The 20,782-nt window shown below is 45.0% G+C and overlaps 1 protein-coding gene across 5 annotated transcripts in view; it reads left to right on the top strand.

Annotated features, from left to right (window-relative positions):
• KANSL1 (KAT8 regulatory NSL complex subunit 1) overlaps positions 1-20,782 on the top strand; it is an 89,233-nt gene that overhangs the window by 20,400 nt on the left and 48,051 nt on the right. For all 5 annotated transcript variants that reach the window (XM_077312963.1, XM_077312962.1, XM_077312964.1 and 2 more), the window contains exon 2: positions 2,753-4,124. In XM_077312963.1, coding sequence (XP_077169078.1) covers positions 2,836-4,124 — 1,289 coding nt within the window. In that variant the 5' untranslated portion in view covers positions 2,753-2,835. The remainder of the gene's footprint in view (positions 1-2,752; positions 4,125-20,782) is intronic.

A 20,782-nucleotide genomic window follows, 5' to 3' on the forward strand; every position in this document is an offset into this window, starting at 1 on the left:
AGCTCAGCAGGGGATTCTTGTTTCCCTCCACTGCAGGAACTTGTACTGTCAAGCAAATTATATATTGTAAGACTGGTGGTGCAGGTATATATTTTGGCCTTGGTGAATATGTTAGGATGAGCATCCTAAAATTATTGGAATGTTCATACCAGGCAAGAATTTCTTTGTTTACTATACTAGGGGGGTTTCAAGGTCTTTTTTCCTGCATCTTGGGAACCTAAGAGACTGCATTATAATTCTAGACATAGGTCTTCCAGGAAGTTCACCAATAAGCTTAACATCTACTCAAGATGTTTAATTGTACAGATGTTCAATAGAAAGATGAAAGGCATAATGCCCAGGTCTCATGTTAACCCTCACAGTGAAATTGATCACGTATTAAATGTGTCTTAAGAGTTGACCAGCTCTAAGCATTTTTCAAACTGGTATGAACACACATACCCATTTAATTTACTTATTTAAGATTGGATCTAGAAGCAGAAGCTTCTAGAATGATGTTCTTGGAATATAATTTTGACTCCTTCATACTTGAAAAGGAGTATTTGTAAAGCTCTGGTGTTCTAAGAACATTTAACCTACCTAACCTATCCTGGATTTGTTTGTACTTCTACTTTTAACATCTATACATTTTGTGTGTGCTTATTTTTAGATTTTTGTGGCGATGATTAGGAGGCTATGGACTAGAGATATAAAATTTCTGGAAATTTTGAAGGCATGGGAAAACTGCTTTCTCACTGGGTTTTTTGGGGTGGGTTGGAAATATATGCAATACTTAATCTGCTGTAATAGCATAAAACACATAACTTACAATTTGACATAAAACGCATAATTTAAAATCACAACTTACTTGACATATAAAGTTGCACAATTTGATATATTTATGGATTTTAAGTCAGCTGCTTTATACTCAATCAGGCTATTGGACTGTCAAAGTCAGTCCTTCCTACTCAGAATTGTCAACTGCTTTCAAGCTCACGTATCACCTATTGCACCCATGAACTGGAGATACCAGGGATTGAACCGGGGACCTTCTGAATGCCAAATAGATTCTGTGTCTTTGAACTATGGCATCCCTCTTTTTCTTGAGGCGGTCATCAAGGTCCTGGTGTGTAAGAGAAGGAAACTTGTGGTCTTCCATTAAAAACGATAGAGGTTTTCATCCTTGGAATTTCCGTGTGTTTCAACAGGTCTCCGTGCTGCCCAATTTTTCTTTGTGCAATTAAATAACAGACACCCATAAATTCTCTCAGGCAAGGCCAAGCTGGTTCTCCCCCCCCCCTTTCTTGAAAGGCATTGGTATTGTGCAGAATAACTAGGGATTTTAAACCCACTGTTCATATTAGAGGGCACTTTCCAAGAATTCTTTGATGGAGATAGTTTGGCGGACTTATTGGTTGAGTCCCCGTGTAAAGGGAGAGGTATTGTTTGAAAGTTGAGTTAATGAAACCGTGTACTGCTGGTTCAGTATAGACAGGAAATACCTCACTAGTATGGTAGGACATTCCTCCTCTTCCTTATGGGTAAAAGGCCGGAGAGATTAAATACTCTATGAAACAGCCACCCTCACCCCAATTTCTGTGAAACTATTTACCGCCAGTAGTTGCTGGCTCTCTGCTTAAGGGAAAAGGGGCAAGTTAATTCTGAACGGTTGACTCATTTTTATGTTCTGGGCTTTTTTCAACTCTTGTATACTCTGTCATTTTTAACGACTTCTGTTTTTATGGTTATTTTCAAGAAGCTGTTCATATTTTAAGCTTAAAATGTTTGTATGGAGACAGTGACACCCACTGAGATACCTAGAACTCATTTGCTTTCTCTGGAACTGTTTCATGTAGGGCTAATGAAAAGTAACTTTGCAGTTGGTGACTGGATGGCATGTCTCATTTGTTTTGTTACGCAATGTCGGAAGAAATAGTTTATAGGGCTGACAGTATAGCAGTATATAAAACTTTTGGGAAGGCTGCTGCCAGAAAGGCCAGCTACAGCCCCTTTTATGTGAGCAAAAGTCAACAACTTTAGAGTCCTGTAGGACAAGGGTAGTCAACCTGTGGTCCTCCAGATGGATGTCCATGGACTACAATCATTGAGTAGAGCAATAGTGTGCATTTTGAATTAAAGTCAATGCAGGGGGAGATAGACATGCTAATCCCAGAATCCTCTTGCAACATGTTCCTCCTTCTCTCTAAGCAGAGTCTCTTGAACTTCTAAAAATTAAATCGTTTAAAAAAACTGATTACCTGTTTTCTGTATGAAGTAGCTTGGTCTGGGGTCATGGGGAAGACTTACGGGGGGGGGGGGATCATCTTCCAGCGCTGATCGCCTTCCGGCAGGGGCACCTCCAAGCCTAAAATCTTCCTGTACTGCCGGATGATGGTCATGGAAAGACTTACCATGTTTGGTCTGCCTCTGCTCTGTGGTGGTTCTCCTCTATCTCTTCCCCCGGTCCTTGACCTCTCGCGCTGCATTTGGTTCTGTGTCCCTTGCTGCTTCTCCTCCCTAATTAACTCCCTGCTATCTTTGGCTTGCCAAATGTTGATAACGCAGGAAGCTTTCAGTACGTCTGATAATAGTGTTTTGTCTGTCCTTTAACTGGGCTTTGGGGCGATTGACGGGGAATGGGTTGCTTGCATCGCACAGCGGTTGTAAGTCATCGTTGTTATCTAAGCAAACGTAGATTGTGCATGGCGACCGCCTTGATGCTCTAGCCGCACTCAATGCTGTCCTAATGAGACTTTTTAATTATTTATTTTAGGCTGCCCTCTGGCGAGGCAGTAGCAAGCAGCAGAGCTGGCCTCTGCGGCGGGAGAGGTTGGACGTCCCGTCTCTCGGTGCTGAATGGCTACTATGGCGCCCGCTCTCACTGACGCAGCAGCTGAAGCTCACCACATCCGGTTCAAACTGGCTCCCCCATCCTCCGCCCTGTCTCCTGGCAGTGCCGAGAACAACGGCAACGCCAACAACATCCTGGTCACCACCAACGGCACCAAAAGGAAAGCTGAGGATCCCAGCCTAGACTTCCGAAATAACCCTACGAAAGAAGAGCTGGGGAAGCTGCAACCCCTGGTGGCGTCCTACCTCTGCTCGGATGTAACATCGGTCCCCCCGAAGGAGTCTTTGAAACTGCAAGGGGTCTTCAACAAACAGGCAGTCCTGAAGTCCCACCCTCTGCTGTCTCAGTCCTTCTTGAAAACTAGCGACCTGTTGGGGAGGCAGCCGGTGTTGGAGATTTCCCTGGAAAACCTGAAGACCATGAGTGCGAGTAACCAGGCCCCTCTGCCGCAAGCGCCCGTCAATGGCTTGGCCAAGAAGCTGGCCAAGAATAACAGTTCCGATCACGAGAGCTCTGCCTCGCTTAATGGTGGGAAACGCGCTGTCCCTTCGGCCACCCTCCAGGAGGTTGACCCTAACCGGCCTGGGGGTTCTGACTTGGGGGACCTGAAATCAGGTTTGGCCAATTGCACTCTCCCGCGCAGGAACCTTGACGCGGAGCACGCAGCTCTGCTTAGCAATAATGGCACTGCAAATAAACGCGCCCTCAACTCCCCGGAACGTGGGTTGGAAGGGGGCAGCGGAGAGAGCAGGTTGTTGACGTTGTCCGCGCCTTCCAGCCTGGGGGGCGGCAAGCCCGACGAGAAGACCCCCCTGCCCAACAGCTCCTTCAGTACCCTGGATTCAGACATGAGGACAAAGGTGCTACTGCGGCGGCAGGTGGACATTGAGAACCGGGCGCGCAGGCTGCAAAAGCGCTTGCAGGTGGTGCAGGCGAAGCAGGTGGAGCGGCATATCCAGCAGCAGCTGGGCGGCTTCTTGGAGAAGACTCTGAGCAAGTTGCCGGCTTTGGACTCCCTGCGGCACCGGAGCCAGCTGATGCTGACCCGCAAGGCGGAAGCCGCTTTGAGGAAGGCGGCGAGCGAGACCAGTACTTCCGAAGGACTGAGCAGCTTCCTGAAAAGCGACTCGATCTCCGAGGAGCTGGAGAGGTTTACTGCCAGCGGGATGGCTAACCTGCGGTCCTGTGAGCAAGCGTTTGACTCCGACGTGACCGACAGCAGCTCGGGTGGCGAGTCTGACATTGAAGAGGAGGAGCTGACCAAAGTGGACACTGAGCAGCACCATCTACCGCTGTGAGTACAGCTAAGTTTGGGGCGGGGAAGGAGCTGCGCCCAAAGCGTCTGTACATGTTTAGGTTTAGGACTTATTTCAGGGGTAGTCAAACTGCGGCCCTCCAGATGTCCATGGACTACAATTCCCAGGAGGCTCCTGGGAATTGTAGTCCATGGACATCTGGAGGGCCGCAGTTTGACTACCCCTGGGCTAAATAATACACTTAAAACTTGTTAACTTTGCTAGGTGGGTATCATGAAGAGGAATGATGATGTCCAATGTGAATACAATCACTTAGGTTTGGTTGGATGGAACAAAGTCACCTCTTTATCTCTGTCTCTCCATTTAAGTGTAAAGGTATGGGAGGAGATCCAGCCGGCCCTAATCTCCCCCCACACAAGCACTTGACTCTTGTATCGTCCAGCTGGCTGCCTTTGATTGACATTCAGTTCTGCTTCACAGAGAAGGTCAAAACAGTTTATCTTGTAGTATTTGGATTTATTCAATTATATATGCGATCATGCCATTGATTTTCCTAATGGATCAGTAGGGATCTCTGCAAAATAGGTCTTACTTCATCTGTGATAGATTGCTGATGTTCAGCTGTGTCTGTGGAAGAAGTGAAATTCTTACCAAAATCTAAATACTTGCTGGCCCTAACTAGCGAAAATTGGGAGATTGGCTAACCATGATGCATGGATCGTTCTGAGATGTGAAGGATTCCTTTCTGCATCAGCATTCTGCAAGGTCTGTGTCTTGTCTGATGACCAATGATTATCCAGAATTGGTAGCAAAATCTGAAAGGATTTGAAGAGAAAAAATGGATCCGAATGGCCATTTCCGTGCTTAGGGCTGGGCTGCAGGCTGGAGTTTGGGCCAGGTCAGGTTGCCCCGCCTCTTCCTGCCTCCCACACAGGGGTAACGTTTGGTCCGGTGCATCTAGTCCGCCCCAGATTTGTGCTCCCACAAGGGAGCCAGGGAAGCAAAGTTCCCAGTGTAGAAATGGTCAATGTAAAGCAACAGCTACAAGTAAAGGCACTATAGGCCTCCTTATAGCTCTGTGATTCTTAAATTATGGTCCTTATAATCGTTGGAGTGGGATTTATAAATGTGCTTGGCTGTCCAGCATTTGGCCCGTCTCTGCCTTTGTATCAGTGCTCTTTAATAACTTAGTTTGGGGTCATTAGTTGATCATTGTTTGGTCTTTGCAAACGGGCCATCTTGTGGGTACATGGTCAACACTTGCTAGTCAAGTATGTCTGCTTTCAAGTCTTGGATCAGCAAGAGAGCCCTCCGTATCAGGGTCTTGCCATGGGTTCAGTCTTGTTGGATGGGATAAGCCCATTTCATTTCCGGGATGTGTTAGAATGCATCTTGGGATTCACCAGCTGGAGGCAGTCACAAAATGGTGGCCAAGGGAAGAGTCCTTCGTTTCTCAAATGCATTAACAGTCCCATCTATGCATGATATCAGGCAGCCTCCAGTCACCTGGCATATGAGTGGGTAAAATGGACAAACGTAACATAATACTGCAGCTGTTTCCCAGACCCAGAACACGAAGTGAATATGCATGCAGTGCGGGTTAGTCGTAAAGGCCAGCCCTGCTGCAAACTGCACGCTAAGTCACTTGCCTAGTACATGTATGTATCACATTATTAAGCTAAGGAAGAAAAGAATTGCCTTTTTAACGCATAAGGCGCTGATGCTGAGATGAATCCTGAGGACTGTTACTAATTCTGCGGTGCAGAGAATTCAGATTCAAGTCCAGCAGAGAATTCAGGTCATACGTGTAACGTGTATGCATGTAGGATGCCGAACATATAGAATTTAGAAGACGGATGGGAAAGGAAGAGGAGGGCATGAGACAAAGGGGTGCAGCATGGGCTGTGAGGTGGCTACAGTCATGCATATAAATGCACATTATAAAATGCAAGCCCAGCTGCATCTCTCATTGATGCGCTCCAGCCCTGGCTGAGCCTTGTCCATGTCTGCTGTCTCCTGGTTTACCGCACTGCATACCCTTCTGCCATCCCGGCTGCATGCTGAGAACTTTCGCTGGCCTTTGTCTTCCCTACAGAAAATACTGTTTTGTGTTTTGCTGTGGAGTTACGAGATGTGTCTGGCTGCCAAAAAGTCATCCTAGCTTCTCCCAATTTTCTCCCACAGCTGAGCCATCATCACACTGTTGGAGGCTGGGAACTGGAAGACTAGATGAGGTCAGATGAAATCCAGCCACCTCCCCAGAGTTATCATTAAGGGTTGAAAGAAACCCACAGCGTGTGTACCCTTATACACTCCTGGAGACAGGATGTTTGGTGAGCCAAAAGAGCCTGCCCAAATTTAGAAAACGGAGGAGAGCTGTTTTTATACCTCACTTTTCACTACCCAAAGGCGTGGCAAAGTGGTTTACAAACACCTTTTCCTTCATCTCCCCACAACAAACTCCCTGTGAGGTAGGTGGGGCTGAGAGAGCTCTAAAAGAAACTACTCTGCCAGAACAGCCCTCAGGGAACTCTGAGTAGCCCAAGGTGATCCAGCTGGCTGCATGCGGAGGAGGAGTGGGGAATCAAACCCGGTTCTCAAGATTGGCGCATGCTGCTCTTAACTACTACAGTACCCTGGCTGTTTTTCTGCCTCCTTTGAATTCTTTGCTATGAGTGTTGAGATGGTGGGGGTGGGTAGTAAGAGATTAGTGTTTCCACAAACAACACAGCAGCATCCTGACTAATGCAGCACAGAGAGAGAATGTCCAGCTGCTGAAACATCATGCGTCTGAGCCAGTCACAATGAGACACCCCCCCTTTACATGCATATATTTGAATGCATATCTGATCGCTTTAAAAAAAGAGAGAGAGAGAAAACACAAATTGAAAAAGTTAAGGTCAATAATATATACAGGAATTATACAGACTTTCTTGATAAACTGTCATATCTACATTATTCCTTTTCTGTTATACTGCAATAAAAGAACAATATAAAAAAGACCGGCAGCCTCTATAATAGAAATCTGTTATAAATCTAAATAAATATAATAAAATATAGAATATAGAAATCTAAATAAATATAATAAAATAAATAATCTATACAGAAATGGTCCCCTTCCATTGTGATCTGTTCTGCGATAGCCCATTGGTTTTCATCTGGCTTTCTGCCCACCCCATGTAGCCTAGGAAATCATATTTCAAAAGAGACCATTGTGTGTTTTGTAGCTATAGTTAGAATACTTGAGCTGAAGCAAGGGGAGGGGGGGTTGAATGTCAAATTCTAGTAAAAAAAACAAATTTAATTATGTGGGGTCCTGAGAGGAGGGGTAGGATTAGAAAAGTAAAATTTCCAGAAGTGTCGAAGTCATGGGGGAAAAAACCCTGAGGTTTTCTTTCATTGGTGGTGGTGGGGAGGGGGATTGCAATAGACGTAATGCTGATGTGCCTAGCAAACGTATTATTTAAAATCCTTCTAGCCCCTTTGAATAATTTGGTTTTGCGTAGTTTGCAGAAAGCTAGGGGAGTTGGAGCCTTGCTTTCTTCCTTGAGAAGGCCATTCCGTTTGGTGGGGGCCCTAACAAGGAGGCATGTTTATACAGACAGTTGTTGATTTTGTCCACTTCTGGGTCGGCACCTGCCAAAGGTCCTGCTCGCATGAGAGAAGGTGCCATGGTGGAGCATAAGGGACGAACTGGTCCCAGAGAGCTGAAGGATCAGGGCTCTATGCAGCATGCTAGACTGCCTGTGATCAGCAGGGAAGGTTGGTTCTCCGTTGATCCAACTGAGGCAAGCTGTAGAGATGTTGGTGGCTCTTTTGGGGGCAGCAGTGTAAGGGAAGGTTTGTGTCCATCTTCTCCTGGACCTGGGCAGCTCCTTGCTCCAAGGAAAACCCTTGAGGATCCCAATGTTCCTCTCCCCTGAGGTTTCACTTCACTTTCCCCCTTGGCTTTATAATGGAAAATGGCGGGCCATTGGGGCGTGGACCAAGTTGAGTTGTCGCTTCAACCGTTGACGTTGGGTCAGTTGCAACGTCGCTGTGGGTTGATTTGTATTTACGTAGCTCACAGAATAGAGAAAGTATATTAAATTAAAATGTGATTTATTCTATCGATGCTTACCCTGTTTAGGATAGGGGTTTGTGGGAGGGAAAGGACAGAGGGTTGAGTGTCTGCAGCAGATACGGTTCCCATCCCCAGACCGGAGTACGCCAGCTTTTGTTAACAGGTAGAGGAAATACAGTTACTAGAACAGTCAAATTAAGAATTAAGTGAGCTGGAAAGGCACAAATGTGTTCCCTAGATCAGGGGTAGTCAACTTGTAGTCCTCCAGATGTCCATGGGCTACAATTCCCATGAGACCCTGCCAGCAAATGCTGGCAAGGGCTCATGGGAATTGTAGTCCATGGGCAGCTGGAGGACCACAGGTTGACTACCCCTGCCCTAGATTAGAGGGCTTGGGGAAATTGACCCTGCCTTCAGTTTTGACTGAAATTATCGGGCCTTGATATGCATGCATCTGAATATTGGGATGTACTGTCTAGTTGCTACCCCTTTGAATGATTTGCTGGGAGTTTTTAGCCTGCTGCTTCTTGGTCCACCACCTCTTTCCCATAAGCCATGTGGCTTTTAAGCAAATAACATTTTGTTTAACCCAGCATTTCAAAAACTTTCTCATGGCTATGAACTTCACTCAATAGATGAATCAATGACAGCTTTAACTAGGGCCAGTTTTAATCAGTGAAAGCATATTTTAAGTGACTGACAGTAAGTTATGGTTCTTTTAAAATTTTATTTAGTTATTTTGGTTCTGGTTTGTTACTGTAATATTGCATGGAAAAGTATTAAAGAAGGCTTTCCCTTTTAACACCAGGTATAGCTTTTTTGTTATTGTAATGTAAATTATCTCGCATTTGCTATAATATGTATTGCTTGAATTGAGTCACCAAATGATCTGCTGGAAGCTTTGAAATTAGGTCTAGTTTTACTTTTACATATCCTACTCTTCAGTGAATGGCCCAGTGCTAACCTGCCTGCTTGGTTTGCCCATATTTGGTAATCCTTTTGCCGGATTGTCTTTTTGTGTTTTTCAAAGAGCTGGCTTAAGACACCAAGAACTACCAAACAGCAGCTTAGAATTGGATAGGTGCAAATAATAACTAGTCTACTCAAACTTGGAATAAATTCAGTGCTAAAACCAATGGAATAAATGGTCTGTTTATTTATATTTTATTACATTTCTCTACTGTCCTCCCTTGTGCCTCGGGGTGGTTTGAACTCATAACATTTCAAACATTATAACCTATCTGTTCCTCTTAATATTTCTGGTAAGGGCTTGGAGGAGGAGCGTGTCTCATGGCTTAAATGCCACTCAACACTTAACACTCAGGGCGATTGTCCCACCCCGAGTGCCTCCTCCTCCAACCGGCTTGCCTGTCTGTCCAACGGCCAGTCAATCGCATCCCTGACCACACCCGCCTCCCCCTTCCGTCTGAGGCTCGGTGGCTGCAGATCCCTGCTGTGTGACAGCTGCTCCTGCTGGTGAGTTCCCTAAAAGCTGCCTGCAGCCTTTCCAGGTCCTGGGGAGGCTGTCCGCAGAGTTCTTCCAACCCACCTCCACCCCAGTCTAGCACTCGTCGTATTCCTGAATGCAATGGGCTTGGCCCCTAGTAACTGTATTAATGATCAGCCATTAACTGCATAGCCATGCAATTTTGTTTGAATGGTGGTTGGATCACAACTGTGGGGCCAGTTACGTAGCGTGGGAGGAGTCACGAGAGGACTGGCTAATAAATGCTCATCTTAGCTTGCTCACTATACAACTAGATTAGAATTTAATTTGATATCATCAGCAGGTTATGCCTTCTAGCTGTAGGAGAGAGACTTGAGGCAGTTTGGTGTGGGCTGGCATGATTTGATAAAGCGCAGAAGAGCAGTCATTTAGAACCTATCTCCTGCCCCCCCCCCCACACTAAAGATGCCCCCTGACCATAGTCTAGTTACGGGAGATCTGACAAGGTCCCAACCTGAGACTGTTGATGTTAGTGCTATTGTTGATACTAGCTTAAATAGTCACTTCAATTTAATTTTAAATGCTACATTTTTAAGAAATTTTTAATTAACAGTTCATTATTTAATATTTGTTATGGTGCTTTTAAATTAATATGATGTACACTAGGGATGTGCACCTCAGCTTGGTCACCTTGGCAATCGCCGAAGCCCGAGGTGGCGCGTAGGAGGCCAGTGGAGAGGAGGGCCACCATCCCTCCTCAGTGTGCCATGGCGCTGGCCTCCTATGCGCCGCCTCAGGCTTCAGTGATCACCAAGGCAGCCGAGGCACACATCCCTAATGTACACCACCCTGGGCTGGCTAGTTGGGAGGACACTATAGAAATCCTACCTAATATATCTCATCTTTTAATCTATCTGATCTAAGAAATAACAGTGGAAGCTTATGAGACTGGGATTTGGTGGTGGTGTTTTATCTTTCATATTCTAAAGCGCCCTTGTAGAGGAGTGCGGACTTGTACTCTGGCATGCCGGGTTCGATTCTGCGCTCCCCCACATGCAACCAGCTGGGTGACCTTGGGCTCGCCACGGCACTGATAAAACTGTTCTGACCGGGCAGTGATATCAGGGCTCTCTCAGCCTCACCCACCTCACAGGGTGTCTGTTGTGGGGGGAGAAATGGGAAGGCGACTGTAAGCCGCTTTGAGCCTCCTTCGGGTAGGGAAAAGCGGCATATAAGAACCAACTCTTCTTCTTCTTCTTCTTGTACCTGAAGAAGCACCTGCAGTACGGACAGTGGTTATTAAAGACTGTTGATTTCTGTTGTTGGTGTTGCATGACACAATTGGAAATCGGAAGCTGATACGGGACTCCCAAGCTAGTCAGATCCTGTGTTGGGGGAGCCCATTGGAAGTTAGATCACTGACAGCACTCAGTAAATTAGAGAAGGTTCTGCTTCATATGCCTTCTCCGCTGGCTCGGTAGATGATGGGGACTCAAATGGCCCTAGGCTGTGTTTCTGTAAATATCAGCATTTGACATACTCATTCATCTTTATATTGGCTCTCTTAATTTGGTGTCATTTCTGCTGCTTTCCCACAGGCTGTGGTTGGGGTGAGTAGCTTTTCCAAGATGATCCTTCTGTCCAGTACAGATCCTGTTTGTGGCCTGAAACCTGTGGTCAGATCCTACATATCTGAACGTGTATGATTTTGTTAAATTTCTTATTGTTAATCCTTGAGGTTAATGATCTTCTCCCTTTCTGAATCTGGTACTTATACTATTAATAATCCTCAATGGCAGCATGAAACACGCTGACTTGCAAGAACATGACATCACTCGTGAAACAGGAAGAGGAGGAGCCCGGGTTATGGTCTCAAAAAGCAGCTATGGTTGTGTTCCTTGCTCCTCAGGTTTTCTTTAAATCAGTCTTTGCTTGTTGTATGGGTTCTCAGTTTACGCTGTGGGGTGAAGATAACCCAACAAGGCCAATACAGCTTCTGGCGGTTTTGTTTGGTGAAGGGTGGAACAGTTCCACATGTAACGCATGCTAGGGCTTGGGGGGCAAGGCATCAAAACCTAAAGCGCCCTTGTAGAGAAAACTCAGACCCATCCTCCAAATCAGGCCAGGAAAAATCATCAGTGGCCGTGCCTTCAGAATTGACATCATTGGTTTCACCTCCTATCCATGTCACAGTGGGTCCAGTTTGGGTCGTGTTCCCCTTGTCTGGTCATACTTTATCTGAGCCACCAGCTAAGAGGGGAAAGCAGAAATCTTAAGGAGAAGGATAAATGCAGAACAGCATCTCAGCAATGTGTTTGGAAACACCCCTAATAAGATTCTTGTTGGAATAAGGAGATTCTCCCCAGAACACTGGACATGGTAACCACAGATCCTTTCTGCGTTACTCCTTTAGTACGCAACATGCTCTGTCTAGATTTTGCCAGAAGGCAGAAGAAACATGTAGAATCAGTTCGGGCAGAATTTCAGAAAAAGCTTATTCTCTTCCAGGTTTCACAGGTTAGGCAACATCAGAACTATCGGAACAGACCAGGAGAACAAACCAGCAGAGGTGTGACTCCAACAGGGGCCATCTGTTTCTGTTCAAAGACATATGGACCACACCTCAGATGGACTTCTTTGGTGGCAAAGTCATTTCCCAAGGCTACAAAATAGAGTTCTTTTCCCTCTCACTGGATTCATGATGTTCCTCACCCTGCAAAACTCACAGAAGCACCAAAGAACAATACAAGCCACCAAACATCTATTAAAAATATACAAGCTATAGAACCCGTTCTAGATCAAGAGAAAGGTTAGGACATTTATTCCATCTTCTTCGTAGTTCTAAGGAAAAACAGGAACCTGAGAGTGATCCTAGAACTGAAGTTTATCTGCCTAAGATGTTTCAGGTTTATCTGCCTAAGATGTTTCAGGATTGAGAAGCTGAGATCAGTTTTTGAGGGTCTTCAGCTAAGAGAATTTTTGAGTTCTTTAGACCTTACAGAAGCCTTCTTTGACATTCCAGGCTTTCCCTGCTCATTGCAGATTCCTTCAATTCTTTGTAATAAAGCTGTCTGCATTATAAAGCTCTACCCTTCTCAGAGCTACTTGTCAATCTAAGATGTCAGGGAATACACTAGTACTCTTAGACTTGTTAATCTGAGCTGCATCCAAAGCTAGACATGCAGGAAACCTTCAGATGGGTCCAAAGCTTTGACTTCCTGGTAAATTTACAAAATTACTCTCTCCATACTACTCAAAGAATCGAGTGCTTCAGGATGCAAATGGATACCAACCAAAAAATGTCTGTTCTTCACAGACAAGAAAATAAAAAAAGATCAAGGACATGGTAGCAGTAATCATCATCTCTCGTGAGCCTCACTAGCTTCGTGAAATTGCTGTTTTCAAAATTAGATGTGATCCAATGGAGCAGCCGTTCATTGCCAGAAGACAAGATGCTATGATAAAAGTACCCCTGGAAGTCAAGCACAGCTTGTTATGATGGATAGAAGATTGAAATCTCAAAGCAAATATTCACAGGTACAAGTCTGAAAAGCTGGGATTCAACACCAGATGGAATGCCTATGCAAGTCTGGCAATTTTGGGAGAAGGGGCAGGTCAACATGTCCATAGATGGTCATAGCATTCAATAAATGTTTAGCAAATTTAATAAATATATAATAATAATAATAATAAATTGTCTCTCGCTCATTCAGGAAACCCAGGGCCTCAAAGAAAACCCTGAGTTTCATGAAACCCTGGTTGAGAAAACCTGTATTAGTGCTTTGGACATACCAGCTACCTCTTCTACACTCCAAGGATTACATAACTTTCACCCATGTTCTAATACAAACTGGCAACGAGCCTACGGGGAGTGGCGGGATATAAATCCAAATAATAATAATAATAATAATAATAATAACGTGGAGGCCAAGACTTTCATGAGGAAACAGCGAAGATCCAGATCTTCACTACCCAAGAGCCAGCTTGGTGTAGTGGTTAGGAGTGCAGACTTCTAATCTGGTGAGCCGGGTTTGATTCCGCGCTCCCCCACATGCAGCCAGCTGGGTGTCCTTGGGCTCGCCACGGCACTAATAAAGCTGTTCTGACCAAGCAGGAAATCACGGCTCTCTTAGTCTCACCCACCTCACAGGGTATCCGTTTTGGGGAGAGGAAAGGGAAGGTGATTGGAAGCTGCTTTGAGACTCCTTCTGGAAGAGAAAAGCCACATATAAGAACCAACTCTTCTTCTTCTACAGTGAAGTCTTCTGGATACTACCTTGGGCAGAGAAGAATCTCTCATCTATTTGAGCAGGACAAATCCAAGGAGTGTTTAACATACATGTAGACTAGTTAAGCTGCCAAGTCATTCAGAAGAGTGCATTGTCCCTGAAGGAAGGAAGTATTCAATCTGGTTGTGAACTGTTTGAAATTGTCGATAGTAGACCTATTTTGCGTCACCTACCAACCACCTAGTACCTGACTGCTTCATTTGGGACAGAAAAGATAGACATCTTAAGGTCTGATTGGCCGGACGAACTTCTGTATGCCTTCTGTGCATTATCCCCTGAAGGCTCTCTCTGAAGGTAAAAACCTCTCAGGTGGCAGACCTGCTTACGTGCATTCCCTTTGCTTGCTGCACCATAGGTAACTCAATGAACAACAATTGTTGTAAACCTCCCTGAGCCACTAGGGAGGAAGCATATAAATTAAATAAATAATAACAATACATGTAAATGCACACCTGTTTTCTTTCTCCCAGAATAAACTGTTCCAGCTCATAGTGAAAAGCTGTGAAGCAAAATTCCAGGCATCGTTGGGCGCGGTGTGTGTCTGGACCATTTAGGAGTCGCCCAGTAGGAATCTCTATAGGAGACTTTCAACATGACTTTCCGCTGTCTAGTTTCTGTAGCTACCTAGTGGGAGGAGAGGAAGGGCCTGGCAGGAAAATGCTGCATGCGCTTCATGATTGGGGCCTGCAATATTGAGAGAGCTTGAAGTGGGGGTTGGTTAATTTTCCTAGCGTATCTCCCACATCACACAGGAGGGTATGTACAAGAACCAGAGGTGATAGGGGTGGTTGTTGTTATTATAATAATAATTATTTTATTAAGAGGCTGGATGTTCCAGAGAATTATTTCTGCGCCGCTGCATAGACCTGGCTTATTCCCAGCAGTGCAGGAGGGACACGTGGGAGCAGTAGGCATAAAACCTGGATGTTGCTCAGAGCAGCTTTTTTGGTTCGTGCCTGGCGTTGCAGGGGCCTGGAGCTGGCTCATTCCCTTAGGTACAGCTGTATCGGCGGGGAGGGCGATCGCCCAGCTGCGCATGCGCGGCCCGGTGGCTGGGGACCACCGCTATAAAGCACAAAACCAGGACCCCTGATCTACATTGCAATCCTAAAATGAGGGTGTAACTAATTTTTTAAGGCTTACACTGTAAAAACAATTCTGAAGCAAGTTTCACACCATTGATTCCAAGGGTGTATTCTGCTTAGGGGGTGGCACATCAGGCCACTAGAATATATTCCCTTTACTTTCCTTGTGTTCCTTATCTGATTTGTCTTTTGTTTGCCTTCCTCTCTTTCTACAAAAAATGTAAACTTTTCTTTAAAAAACACTTGCTATTCACTGCGTTCTTGGCTTTTGATTTCCATTTTTATTTTCATGATGACCGTTTGGCGCTCTCCAAATGGAATAGAAACATTTTCGATAAATAGCACCTCTCAAAGACATCTAAATATAGACATGACAAAGGTGAAGGAAGGAGGGCTACACATGGAGAAAGCACATTTGCCAGCACTGTAAATGGATTTTGTTGGCTTGAAATGAATTAATTTTTTGTAATGGGCTGGGGGATTATAAAAAGATGATTATTTTGTTATGAAATACAATATTTTAAAAAGGTCCGTAAGAGGCATTTGTTGGAATGGGCCAGGATTTGGACACTTTTCTGGAATTGGACACTATTTTCTGCTCTTTGCATTGCTGCAAGCTGTGTGCACGCCTACATCTCTTCAGCTTTGACCACTTTGTAGTCATGTATCGCTTGGGAATTAGCCGCTGTTCATGAACTGGTGTTCAAAGGCATCTCTTCCTGCATCAAATTTTAAAGCAACAATGCTACTCTGACATTTTCCTACACGTATGGAAAAAGTTTCAGTATGAATCGTTTTCCCTCAAAAGAGTTTCAGTATGAATCTTTTTCCCTCAAAAGAGTTTCAGTATGAATCTTTTTCCATATCCAGCCATTTAAACAGTTTGCTCCCCCTGTTTTTCCAACTGAAATTCTGGGAGATGCCCAAGTAGTGTTTATTCTGTAGGCCCCAGATATTTGTGACTGAAATAAGACAGGTCTAGATTTTAAAATATTATTTAAAAAAAAAATAAGTTAACCATAATCGCTTGTTAGTTTGTGAAGTTTTGACATATGTAGCTTGTATTGTGCATCTTCTGCAGGAATAAATTTAGCACCAGCATTATCTACGTTAAAGACCAGGCACCTAGATAAAAAGAATAATGCCCTCTAGCTAGATTCAAGTGGGTAGCCGTGTTGGTCTGAAGTAGCACAACAAAAATAGAGTCCAATAGCTCCTTTAAGACCTTCAAATCTTTGTTGCTCTTAAAGGGGCTATTGGGCTCTGTTTTTGTCGACCCTCTAACTAGGGCTCCTTTCCGTCCCAGTTTGAGCTTGCTGTGATTGAAAATAACATTACTAATGTGTATGGAATGTGTATGGAAGCTCTCACGAGACAGAACGTACTGTGAAGCTGATAGAATGTGATCTTCTTGGAGCCAGGGTTGTGTTATGTATGTAGCACTTCTTTTGGATTGGTGCAAACATCATTTCGATATTGGAGGCATTACCTGTTCTGCCTGTTCTGCTGCTTCCTCACCACTTTAGGCAGCAGTGCCTTCTGTTTCGAACTGAACAGGTGCAGAACAATCAATTCTCGAAGCGAGGTCCTTTAACCGAGGAGTCTGAACCTGAGAATCCAAGGTAAACAGGAAAGGAAATCAAGAATTCTTTCCCCCTACTGCGGATCCTCCGGCATTTGTCCAGAAACTTTATGCATTTCCACAGTATACTGAGTCATTCTTGCATGTTCCAGTTATCAATTCTCCAGTTACTGTCTTGTAGACACAGGAGTGTTTCTCTCAGAAGATGGGAAGGGTAACATCAGAGGTGCAGTGGACGGAAAGGCAGACCTAGCACTCAAGAGATTCTGGGGAGCATCAGCTGTGGCGGTAAGGGTGTCTGCAACAGCCACTATTGTGGCTAGAGCTGCCATTGTTTGGGTATGCAAGGTCAACCAGACTGACAGGAGGCTCTTAACAGGTTACTGAAGGCGGCTGCCTTGTCTGCAGTGGTGGCCAGGTAGACCCTCTGCCTCCGAGCCTGGCATGCACAGCCACGCCAAGCTTATTGTAACTGCTTACCAGTTCCAAGGAGACACTGGCTAGGCCCTTGAAAGGTGTTATCTAGATACATTATGAAACAGGGCGGATCCAAGTACTCAAATTTTTCCTTTTGTACCCAACAAACTCAGCACAGATTTTACAGTGATTACAAAAGAGAGTTGTACAGGAGACGGGGAGGATTTTCTAGGATTTGAGATTTGAGAGCCAGTTTGGTGTAGTGGTCAGGAGTGCGGACTTCTAATCTGGCATGCCGGGTTCAATTCTGCACTCCCCCACATGCAGCCAGCTGGGTGACCTTGGGCTCACCACGGCACTGATGAGTGTCGGTCAGAAACTGTTCTGACCGAGCAGCAATATCGGGGCTCTCTCAGCCTCACCCACCTCACAGGGGTGGGGAGAGGAAAGGGAAGGTGATTGGAAGCTGCTTTGAGACTCTTTCTGGAAGAGAAAAGCGACATATAAGAGCCAACTCTTCTTCTTCTAGGTTTCACAAACAAAGCAGCAGTAGATCTGAAAAACAAGACAAGGGAGAGCAAAACCCCAAGGGCATGACTTGGCAGGGGCCCCAGTGGGAGGGAGACTGGCCCCGTTCAAGAAAGGTGCACTCATAGACTCTTGAGCCACAGAGGTAGTTAGGAAAGGCTAAATAGAACTCAACCTCCTACTGGATCACTTTGTCCCATCCTCTTAGAAATTCTTAGAACTTTTCCCCCCATAATTTTATTGTATTTTTGTGTTTTACAGAGTGCTGGTGTTAAATGTTAATATTGTTGTGAACCACCCTGTGCTAGTTACCAGGGAGGATGCAGTCAAGAAATCAAATTCATACATATATAATAAATAAATAGATATAAAAGCTCTTTCTCAGGCCCCCTTTGAGCCCGTGGCCACCTATCAGTTTAATATGCTCACCTTTTAGAGTAGACTTCCTGGTGGACATGGTGCCTCCAAGGAAGGTGGCAGAGCCTCAGACCCGCTCTGAAGATAATAAAGAGCTGCATTTTTCATGAGAACAGGGTGGTCCTGTGTACTGCCCCAGTCTTTATTTTAAAAGTCAGTTCAACCTTTCATAGGTCAGAGGAATTTAGTCCTCCCCTCCTTCTGTCCTAATCCAAAACATCCTCAAAAAAGAGAAGGACATTGCTTAGATGTTTGGAAAGAGCTGAGTTTCTGTTTAGGAGCAGCTAAATCCTTTTTGTGAGACAGATTCCATGTTTATGTTCTTTTAGGAAGGGCTCTGGGGATAGGAGTATCTACTCCCACCTGTAGCAGATGGGTCAGGGGGTGTATTCATCCAGCATACAAAGCCAGGGACCCTGACCGTCTGTTGGGCATTACATCTCATTCCTTGAGGGGAACGGCAGCTTCTGCAAGCTTACCGAGCTTTTCCCTCCCTACAGGAGGTCTTTTGTGCAGCCACCAGGAGGTTGGTCCATTCTTTCACCAAGCACCACCGTCTCTGCTGATGCAGCCTTTGGTAGAATGGTTTTACAGCACATCTTTTCAGGTTAACTGAAAAGGTTTCATTCCTTTGAGATGATCAAGGTCTGATCTGGGCTGTGAGCGGTTAATTAAATCAGGGCTTAAAGTGCACATGACCAGATTTGTGTCTGATACTTGATCTTTCAGCAAAAGTTTTGACCCCCAGAGTTCGGTGGAAGGACATGTCCAAAATGATAGAACTGAATGAAACACGATGCAGATTTGACTTTGACTGTGAACGTAACCGTTTTTTGAAAGCCTCAAGTTTTTGACCAAGGCTGTGCTGAAATACGGAAAATACATATACGCGCAGGTGTGGCTTTGTGACTTTGAGCATATGCAAACAGGAGATGTTGTTGGTTTAGATTTCAAATTCCTGGCTTGGCTTTCAAGACACATGGGTCTTGAAGTGTTTGTTTGCCCAGAAACCAGGTGTGATATAGAGCAGGGGTAGTCAACCTGTGGTCCTCCAGATGTTGGCAGGGGCTCATGGGAATTGTCGTCCATGAACATCTGGAGGACCACAGGTTGACTACCCCTGATATAGAGCATCCATGTTTGGAACCTGAGGAATGTAAATGGGGGGGGGAAGGGGGTACTGGCTTAAAAAGTGGAGGAAGGTATAAATTCGGGTTGCAGAACTACAGAAAGGGGATTTGTGTTTCCTGCTCAGATTTCCCAGACTCAATGTGCAGCTTTTCAGTTCCTTTAAAGCCTAGGAAAGGAGGAAAAGATAAGTGGAACATCTCCTAGCACAGCCTAGCCTAGCACAGACCCTAGAAATAGTGTGTGGTTTATATTGGCAATTAAACTTCAGCTGGTATTCCTATATTAGAAGTGAATGATTGTCAGTTCTCATATTATCAAATAAATAAACATGTCTTGAGCCCTGCTGGATCAGACCAATGGTTCATCTAGTCCAGCAGCCTATCTCACACAGTGGCCAACCCGTTTCAGCTACACCCAACAGGGTGTAGGTGCTGGGGCCTTCCTCCTGACTCTGACGTTCACAGTTCCCCTCTCTTACCATGGCTAGTAGCCACTGATACTTAATCTCCATGAATCTATATAATCTTTTTTTTTTCAAGCAGTCGCCATCAGTACATTCGCTGGCAGTAAATTCCACATTTTAATGTCAAGTAGTATTTCCTTTTATCTGTCCTCAACCTGAATGTATTTGAGTTTTCGTACTTGGGAGAAAAAGGTTTCTTTTTTCAACTGTCTCCACCCCACGCATAATTTAAAAAACCTCTGTCAGGTCCCCCTTTAGTTGTCTCATTTCTAAACCGAAAAGCCCCCAACTTTCCCCCTATTGAAAGTGCTCCAACCCCCTAATCTTCTTGGTTGCTCTCCTCTGTACTTATTCCAGTTCTGCAGTGTCTTTCTAGAGATACGGAGAGCTGTATATAGCATTCCAAATGAGGGTGGGCCATAAATCTGTCCAAAGGCATTGCAGTGTTAGCCATTTTATTCTCATTCTCTTTCCTAATAGTCCCTGAAATTTTTTGTCTTTCTCACAGCTGCAGCACACTGGGTTGGACACTGAGCTGCTATCCCCTATGACCCCCAAGATGTTTCCCAGACTCAGCAAATTCAGACCCTGTTAGCCTATACTTGAAGTTGGGATCTTTTTGTCCCCAGTGTTCAGGGTGGGAGACTGTCTCAAAGGTGCTGAAGTTGTCATAGTAGACTTAATGGAACCCAGCTCTTGAAGTATGCCTTACAGCATTTGCTGGCAGGGGCTCCTGGGAATTGTAGTCCATGGACATCTGGAGGACCACAGGTTGACCACCCCTGCCTTACAGGTCAGCAGGGATGGAAATATCAAAGTTGGGAATGAAGATCTTATCTCAGGACTGCATGGAACACTGGACACTCCATGCCAGGGGTAGTCAAACTGCGGCCCTCCAGATGCCCATGGACTACAATTCCCAGGAGCCCCTGCCAGCATTCTGGAGGGCCGCAGTTTGACTACCCCTGCTCCATGCTATATCACACAGTTGTTTGTTTGGGGGCTCACTTTTAACTTGCATGGTGTTGGTCCTTCTCCATTTATAGGTGGAAATAGATAGATGGGTCTCTGGGTTAACCGAGTTTTGAATCTTTTTCTAAAGACCGAGTTTCATGTTCTGGGGTGCAACTTCTTTTTGAGTTTTCACAAACTCTCATAGAAATGAAGAGAACCTTGGACAACGGAGAGTGTGCCCAGCAAGGCTTCTAATACACGTATCCCATAGTGAATGTGAGATGTCAGAATTAATCATTTGGAATTGGCCATGAGGTTAG

Source organism: Paroedura picta, chromosome 16 (assembly GCF_049243985.1).
Source record: "Paroedura picta isolate Pp20150507F chromosome 16, Ppicta_v3.0, whole genome shotgun sequence".
Taxonomy (NCBI): Eukaryota; Metazoa; Chordata; class Lepidosauria; order Squamata; family Gekkonidae; genus Paroedura; species Paroedura picta.